An 8,026-nucleotide genomic window follows, 5' to 3' on the forward strand; every position below is an offset into this window, starting at 1 on the left:
TCTATGTAAATAACACAAAGATAGGAAGGAAGAGATAATGTCCAAAAAAATAGTAAACGATTTTCTTTGGAATAAAAGCTGGAGCCCATGGTGGACCCTTCAGATGGCAGGAGGCCAGAGATGTAACCAGTGACTCCTGACCTCCCTTTTTCTGGCTCTTCCACAATCTTTGGATTTGGACTGGAGTCTGAATATAATTCTTCTGTCCAGCTTGAGGACACAGACCTCGCGTGGTCTTCACATCTCCCGCCACCTGACTGAATCAGCACTCAGTTTTCTTCAGAAGGCACGCGGTGACCCTTATGGGAAGTGCTGGGACCAACATCTCAAACACCTCCAGCTTCATGTTAACAGGCTTCCCAGAGATGGGGGCTCTGGAGCCCTTGCTGACGGCCATACTCTTGCTTCTCTCTGCCGTCTCTATCCTGGGAAACACTCTCATTCTATTCATCGTGAAGGAGGAGCAGAGCTTGCACCAGCCAATGTACTATTTCCTCTCCCTGCTGTCTGTCAATGACTTGGGTGTGTCCTTTTCCACGTTGCCCACTGTACTCGCTGCCCTGTGCTTTCATGCTCCAGAGGCTGCATTTGATGCCTGCCTGGCCCAAATGTTCTTCATCCACTTTTTCTCCTGGACAGAGTCTGGGATCCTCCTCGCCATGAGTTTTGACAGATATGTTGCTATCTGTAACCCTTTGCGCTACTCGACAGTGCTCACTGATGCCTGTGTTGCTCACATGGGTCTGTTCATCATCATTCGAAGCTTCTGTATGGTTTTCCCACTGCCATTTCTCCTGAAGAGGCTGCCGTTCTGTAAGGCCAACCTGCTGACCCATGCCTACTGCCTACATCCAGACTTGATCCGCCTGCCCTGTGGAGATACCACAATCAACAGCTTGTATGGCCTGGCCATTGTCATCTCTGCCTTTGGCGTCGACTCTGTGCTCACCCTTCTCTCCTATGTGCTCATACTGCGCTCTGTGCTGGCCATCGCTTCCCGGGAGGAGAGGCTTAAGACCCTCAACACCTGTGCGTCACACATCTGTGCTGTGCTCATCTTCTACATGCCCATGGTTAGCGTGTCCATGGTCCACAGGTTTGGGAGGCATGCCCCTGAATATGTGCACAAGTTCATGTCCTTGGTCTACCTCTTTGTCCCTCCAATGCTGAACCCAATTATCTATTCCATCAAGACTAAAGAGATCCGCAGGAGGTTGCATAAGATACTATTGGGAACCAGACTCTGATCAGTAGAAAGTCAGGTATCGCAGGAATTTGTTGTTATTAGTGATATTTAGGTGATCCAGAACTGACCTTTAGACGATGTCAATCTTATCCTCTACATCAACCTACAATGGGGTGCCTATTATTAGTTATATGAAGTAGCCTGGCTATAAGCCATAGCTCAGAACACCAGGTGCAGCATATTGTAATTAACCAGGCCACCGATTATTGCAGACTTCTCTTAGACTAATATAAGATGATCTTTGATTAAGTCCTTTTTGCCCCATCAATATATTACTCACATCTATGCTTTCAAGTAAATTTGCTCTTAAAAATGAGACACACAAAAATGCATTCATGTAAACCATTTTATGATCTTGGATTATGTTTCCTAAAATTATAGGCACTACCCTAAGCTTTTATAAGGAATAATAATTCTAAGTATATTTAAACTTTAGAAGGTGAAGATATGTAACAGCTATGATCAACTTTCCTTGTGTGAAATATATCAGAGTGCTCTCTGAGTTCTATATAATGAAATGGAAAAAATATATTTGCTAATCAACTACATAATAAAAATCATACACCTACAATTCAGAATTTGACAACCAAGAGACAAGTTCAGTGAAAAAATAATCTTATGTTATCATCTCTAGGACACGACTGGGAGTGAGAGGCTAAGATCTTCTAGGGAACTGGTAAGATTCTAAGAAGCAGACTAGTAGATGCTGATGGAGCAAGTTTTCTTCAGTAGCAATATTCATGTTCCACAATCTGCTGAAATATGGCCACTCAGGTACTTCAGTGAGCAGCCCAGTCTAGAGATTTTAATGCATGTCCCAACCAAAGAGAGGTAGTTCAAAGACATAGTACCCAATCCCTAGGGCAGTAACTCATGAAGAGAAATAAATCCACACAAATTCATGCAGATCCATCAATGCAGACTTCATAGGCAAGTAGAAAATTGTCAGAGGTAAACACAAGAGCATGTGCCTCCCACTGGCAAGACAGGCTATAGCATAACTCAACTTGGACACACAGTTTTGGGAAAGCAGAACCTTGGGCAAAGAGTAGAAACCAGCATTACTTCTTAAAACAGCTATTGTATTTTTTCTTCTTTTCCTGAAAGGATCATGAAACAATTTTTCTAAAATAAAGTCATAGGGCTCAGGGAAATAATCATGGTCTGAGTATAGCAAGAGGATAGATATGAATCTCTCCAAATACCTTCTGCAGGTGAGATCAAACAAAGGACAGATGAAAAATAAAACCCAAAAACTAGTCAATGGAGAAATCCCAAGAATCCTTGGACAAATGGAATTGTGCCAAATCATAGGGAGCAATAAGAGTTGTATACAATTGGTTGAATAGTGGGGAGCAGGAAAGAGAACTGGATTAGAAGCCTTTACTCTAACAAGCAAAAACATAATGAAACAAAAATATGACAACAAACTTCAAAACCACACCAAACCCACAAAAGGACCGCACTCAAAGTAACTGGGGTCCCCGAGTCATGACGGTTATGTGTTGGGTTGCTAACTGGACCGTCAGCAGGTCACAACCACCAGTTGCTCTGCGGGCGAAAGAAGCTCGCTGCTCCTGCAGAGTTACAGCTACAATTCTACCCAGTCCGAATAGGGTCACTTTGAGTTGGAGTCAACTCAATGGCAGTGGGTTTGATTTGGGTTTGGTATTGTAAGTGAACTTGGTCAAATGATTTTGTAATTGGCTGGTTAGACTGGAAAATCCCTTATAATTTTCAAGCATTCCTGCCATTAATTAATCCAGCGGAACTGTGTTGTGCTAAGCATTTGAGAATCTCGGTCATATTCAGCAAATGAGTGCTTGCAAAAGGATAGAGCCTCAGACCAAAGGAAATCAAATTAAGCAGTTAAAGTTCACTTCAATAAGAGAGGGAGGTCCTGAGAGCAGAGGGCAGGCATAAGAGAATCAGAAACACTGAAATCATTGAAAGCTGGAACCTGTGAAAATCAGAAATCAGTCAGAGAAGGAAAGCAAACATTTCCCATTCATACAGAAAGACAGAAAAGTGATGAGACTGTACTGCCTAAGGCAGGAAGTTTGCATGAACCTGACATGCAAGGTCCTCTAGTAACACGTTGCTTTCGCAGATTGTACTGCACAGTGCGGTGCGGTAGCAGTTGGCCTGCCCCATGGACACAAGGTCGTTAGAGAGGTGGAATAAACAGCTGGGGAAACAGCATTCTCTTGAGCCAGACTAGTTCTGAGAGACATAAAACCCAGTGGCCAATAAGTCAATCAACCCTGAATCTTAACAACCTTGTGTGTGTCAGAGAAGAACAGATAGAAAGCAGAACTACTTCCAATCACTCTAAAAAAGTACCTTGGTTATTTTTTGCGTGAGTGGTGGTGAAAATATCAACAGCAAAGACATTCACCAACCAACCAATTTCCATAGTTCCTCTTCCGCAGAACAGGATGTCCAATGACTGGTTTGTGTTTTTTCCATAACTAGATAGCCCAGCCTTTCTTCTGGGTTCACCTGAAACCCCAACCTTTGGATGAGAGACCTTTAGAATGACCATGGGCACCACCTAGGGACTCCTCTGAGAGAAAACGAACTAAACTCACTGTCAGAGTCCCTTCTAACTCATGGTGACCCGATAGGGCAGAGGGACAGGGAAACATTTCCCCCGCAGTTCTGAGACACAGAGAGGCACCATCTCAAGCAGTTCCTGAGTCAGAATTGACTCAAGTGAATTTTGTTTCCACAACAGGAGAGGGAGCCCTAAAGCCAGGAACCTGGAAAGGCTCAATCTGCAACCCACCCCCCACCACTCCACCCCCACACACCCCACTCCAAAGGATTTTCCTTTCAGTCACTCCGGAAAACTACTTTGGTTATTTTTGTAAGTGATGGTGAAAATATACGCAGCAAAACATTCACCAGCCAACCAGTTTCTGAATGTGTCCTTCTGTGGTGTTGACTACCCTTCATGTTGTGAAACTGTTCTGATTATCCTTTTCCAAATTGCTTACCAACTGTAACATAAACTCAATGTCCTCTAAACAAATATTCCCCCCCCCTCCTCTTCCACCCAGGTAACCACTAATTTGTAATTTTTTGTTTCTCTGTATTTGCCTCTGATGTGAGCTCAGACAGTGTTTGTTCCTTTGTGACTCGTTTCACTCGGTGTGTTTCCAGGATTCGTCCATGTTGCGGCTTCCATCGTATTTTCACTTCTCCTTATGATATAGTCCCATCCTGTTATATGTACAGAACACATTTTGTTTATCAATTCATGTCTTTATGGGTTCCTACCTTTTGGCTATTGTGAAAAGTCCTGCCACAGATGTACAGATTTCGATTCCCATCTCGGCTTTCGCTTTTTCTGAGTCTATACCTAGAATTGGGATTGCTGGGTCATATAGTAGTTCTATTATCAACTTTTGCAAAGATCTTCCAACATTTTTCACCATTGAAATAAATACCTTCATTTATACATGGAGACAAAAAAAAGAAAGAAAAATCAAAAGAAGACACATTAAACAGCGATGATGAAAACAAAGGAAAAAATAAAAAATTTTTCTAGAAGAAGAAGACCTCAAATTCAAATCCATCTTACAGAGATTCAATTTCCTCAATGGGATAAAGTTGAGACAAAGAAAAAAAATCACCTAGACCAGAGTGGTGTCCAAAGGATTTGTAGACTTGTCACTTTAGATAAGAGGGGAAGAAATATCACTGAATCCTTATCGGTGACAGATGATTTCATCAGAGTCACCCTCAGGACTACGGAAACAGGATAACAGACCATAATTAACAGACCACCTTTTGAAAATTAGAAATGTTTACAGGACTGTATCTGGGGCCCTTTGGTCCAGGGCCATGACCATTCAGCCCTTGTACCCTAATTTCCATTAAGGGCACACCCTGGAAGGTCCCTGCGAAACAGGTGGTCCCTCGCTGGACTGCATCGAGGAGTCATAATAAGCTACTTTTAAACACACTTAGCCTGAGGGCAAAGGTTTTTATATTGTCAGATTAAAAGCCAGATAGCACTGAATAGACACTGCATTTATGTTCAGACTAAAAATGGAGTGGGCTCCCACAGATTAGTGTTTTGCACATCTAAACTTGCACATTAGCGCCTTAGAATCTAAACTTGAATACAAAGATACACCCACTGACCTTGGAATCATGCTGTTCTTGGACAAAAAGACCAAAACAATAAAAAGCTTGGGTTTCTGAGATTATTAACAATTGACAGGAGTAGAAAGCCCAATCTTTCTCCTGCCCAGCTGCTGATGGTAGGGCTGTTGTCTTAGTCTGGAATTGGTATGTTTCTTGGGAGAAAGTTTATGCAGTTTGTGTATTCATATGGTTTATCCAAGCTTTTTCATGGACCTCTTTTCAGCGGCACCTGAGTCATGGGGCCAAATTGGAGTTAGGAATTCCAAACTGGAGTCAGTAGCGAGGGTGTCTGGAGTACATAACGGTATTAGTTGCAGACAACTCCTTTAATTCAACTTTTGAAAAATGAATCTTCTAATTTCAACTACAAACTGAAGAAATCACAGAGAGAGGCAGTATGCCGGTGGGGAAAAGTGAGTACTTTCACAACATGTTAAGATATTTCTACTGTTACTTTGTCCAGGGGTTTCTATTTATTCACTTAGCAAATGACGGATTGGAACCAAGCACTGTGCTAAGTCCAGGGATAGATGAGGCCCGATTCCCTATATCAGAAACGAATGCACTAGTGAGAGGAGTTTTCTCGCTTTAAGTCACCAGCTGATAAGTATGACCTGATATTTCAGCCCTGATGTTAATACAGGACACACACACACACACAACCTCTTCGAATTGACTTTGGACTGTAGAGAAATAAGTGAATTTGAGGAAAATTAAAGGCTCTTTTTTCCTAACACAGAAAGCTATTTACGTTTTAGGTACCTATAAGCAGACTTCAAAGAGTTTGGGGAAAGTTATATTACCTTTATTTCAAATTTTCTACATATGGTTTGAAGCTTTCATATATATATATATATATATACACACACACATGCATATATATACATATTATATACATACACATTTTGTTTTTAAATGATGACCAACCATTCTGTTTTTAAATGATGATCATTCTGTTTTTAAATGATGACCATTCTGTTTTTAAATGATGAGAAACATTTTTAGAGGTATTAATTACCTAGTGAGCAGCTTTGTATCAAAAAACACACTACTTTTTTCTAGTGAGTTAAATTGTTTTTGTTGAAACTATTAAAATTAACATCTTTAAGTCCCATAGTATCTTATTCTGTGACATGGCAGTTACGTGTTGGGCTGCTAACTGCCAGCTCAGCATTTTGCAATCCGTGGCTGCTCCACTGGAGAAAGAGAGGGCTCTCTGATGCTGTAGTTCCAGTCTCAGGAGCTCACGGAGGCAGTGGAACCCTGTCTTTCAGGGTCATGAGGAGTCAGCACTGACTCAATATCAGTGAGTTTGGTTTTGGTTTATAGCTGGCTGAAGTTTGTGAGAGTGCTTTAATACATGTGTTGGAAATAAATCCAGGTTTGTTGAAAAGAGACTTAATTTTCCAATTTAAAATGATAAGCATGCTTTTATATTATCTGTAAAGAATGTTCTTATAGATTTTTGCACTCTAACTGTTGACTACTCTCTCCTGTTGATTGTAACAATCAAAATTCCAAGCCTTGCTTTATATTTAACATGTAAAACATAATCTATATTTGAGACCAGTTTTGTAATTTTGATTAGATCTATTTCCCAGAAATGTCTTTGCTCTTTCAGATTTATTCTAATATCCTCTTGTATGTTTAATGAAAGGTTTGACAATGGAACTACTGACTCAGATTTTTATGTTAACATCGTCCAACAGGTTTTGCTTCAACAGTGTCATAATATATATGTATTTAAAAAGCCATTTGGCTATCTTTCAAGTTGTATCATGTTTAAATTTTACAGAAGAATTTGCTTCAGTGGGTGACTTTGGGCTTGACTATTCAGACAAGTAATTAACATTGACTCTGAGCCACAGTGGCTCATGTGCTAGCTTTCATTGTAAAAATTTGGTTTACAACCCGGAAGGCTTTTTTTAAAATTAAGTGTCCCTTAATTGTATTAAATACATAGTTTTGTGGTTACCAGCCTTTGTTCTGCCTCCACTCAGTTACACCACATTTGTAAACATAACACCCCTCCTTATACTTCAGCCTTTCAAAATGACTATAGGGTGATATTATAAGGAGGTATTTGAAGGAAACATAGAGTTTGTAAATATATTCACTAAAGATCTTGGTTTGTCCTTTATATTTCTTTTAAAGTAAGTTCCTCCCCAAAGCCCCAGTAACTAAACCCCATGATCACTGAGGCCCCAAAGGCAATGTTATGACTGGCTTATGGTAGGTTTCAGTAAATATTGTGGAACAAATAAAATAATTAATTAACTAAAATGTCACTTAAAGGAAAAAGCAAAAAATAAAAAAGGCAAAGCTCAAAAGAAAACTAGTTTGCTCCTAAGATTGTATCAACTTTTATCTTTTCCCCTAATCAGCTACAAGTATTTTAGACCTGGCACCTGGGATGAGGCAGGGGCCAAAATCTACATTTCTCTCAATAGGGACATGGTTGAGACAACTCTTCTAGAATGGTAAGGCTGGTAGTGATGTCTGAGATTAAGACTGTTTGGTAAGCATTTAAAAATTCAATTATTTAAAATCTATTTCCCACCTTAACATTTAATAAAGTTTGTCGCACAAATGCTTTGATTAAGAGGTACAGACATCTAGAAACTT

At 40.3% G+C, this 8,026-nt stretch overlaps 1 protein-coding gene across 1 annotated transcript; it reads left to right on the forward strand.

Annotated features, from left to right (window-relative positions):
- The first annotated feature begins 302 nt into the window (after nucleotides 1–302).
- On the forward strand, nucleotides 303–1,247 carry LOC142446799 (olfactory receptor 51I2-like). The gene has a single exon (XM_075548538.1). The coding sequence runs from the start codon at nucleotides 303–305 to the stop codon at nucleotides 1,245–1,247; it is 945 nt and encodes a 314-aa protein (XP_075404653.1).
- The last annotated feature ends 6,779 nt before the right edge of the window (nucleotides 1,248–8,026 follow it).

Source organism: Tenrec ecaudatus, chromosome 4 (genome assembly GCF_050624435.1).
Source record: "Tenrec ecaudatus isolate mTenEca1 chromosome 4, mTenEca1.hap1, whole genome shotgun sequence".
Taxonomy (NCBI): domain Eukaryota; kingdom Metazoa; phylum Chordata; class Mammalia; order Afrosoricida; family Tenrecidae; genus Tenrec; species Tenrec ecaudatus.

Excerpts from the sequence above, each read along its gene's own strand:
- LOC142446799 (XM_075548538.1), top strand. The coding sequence starts at position 303 with ATGGGAAGTGCTGGGACCAACATCTCAAACACCTCCAGCTTCATGTTA.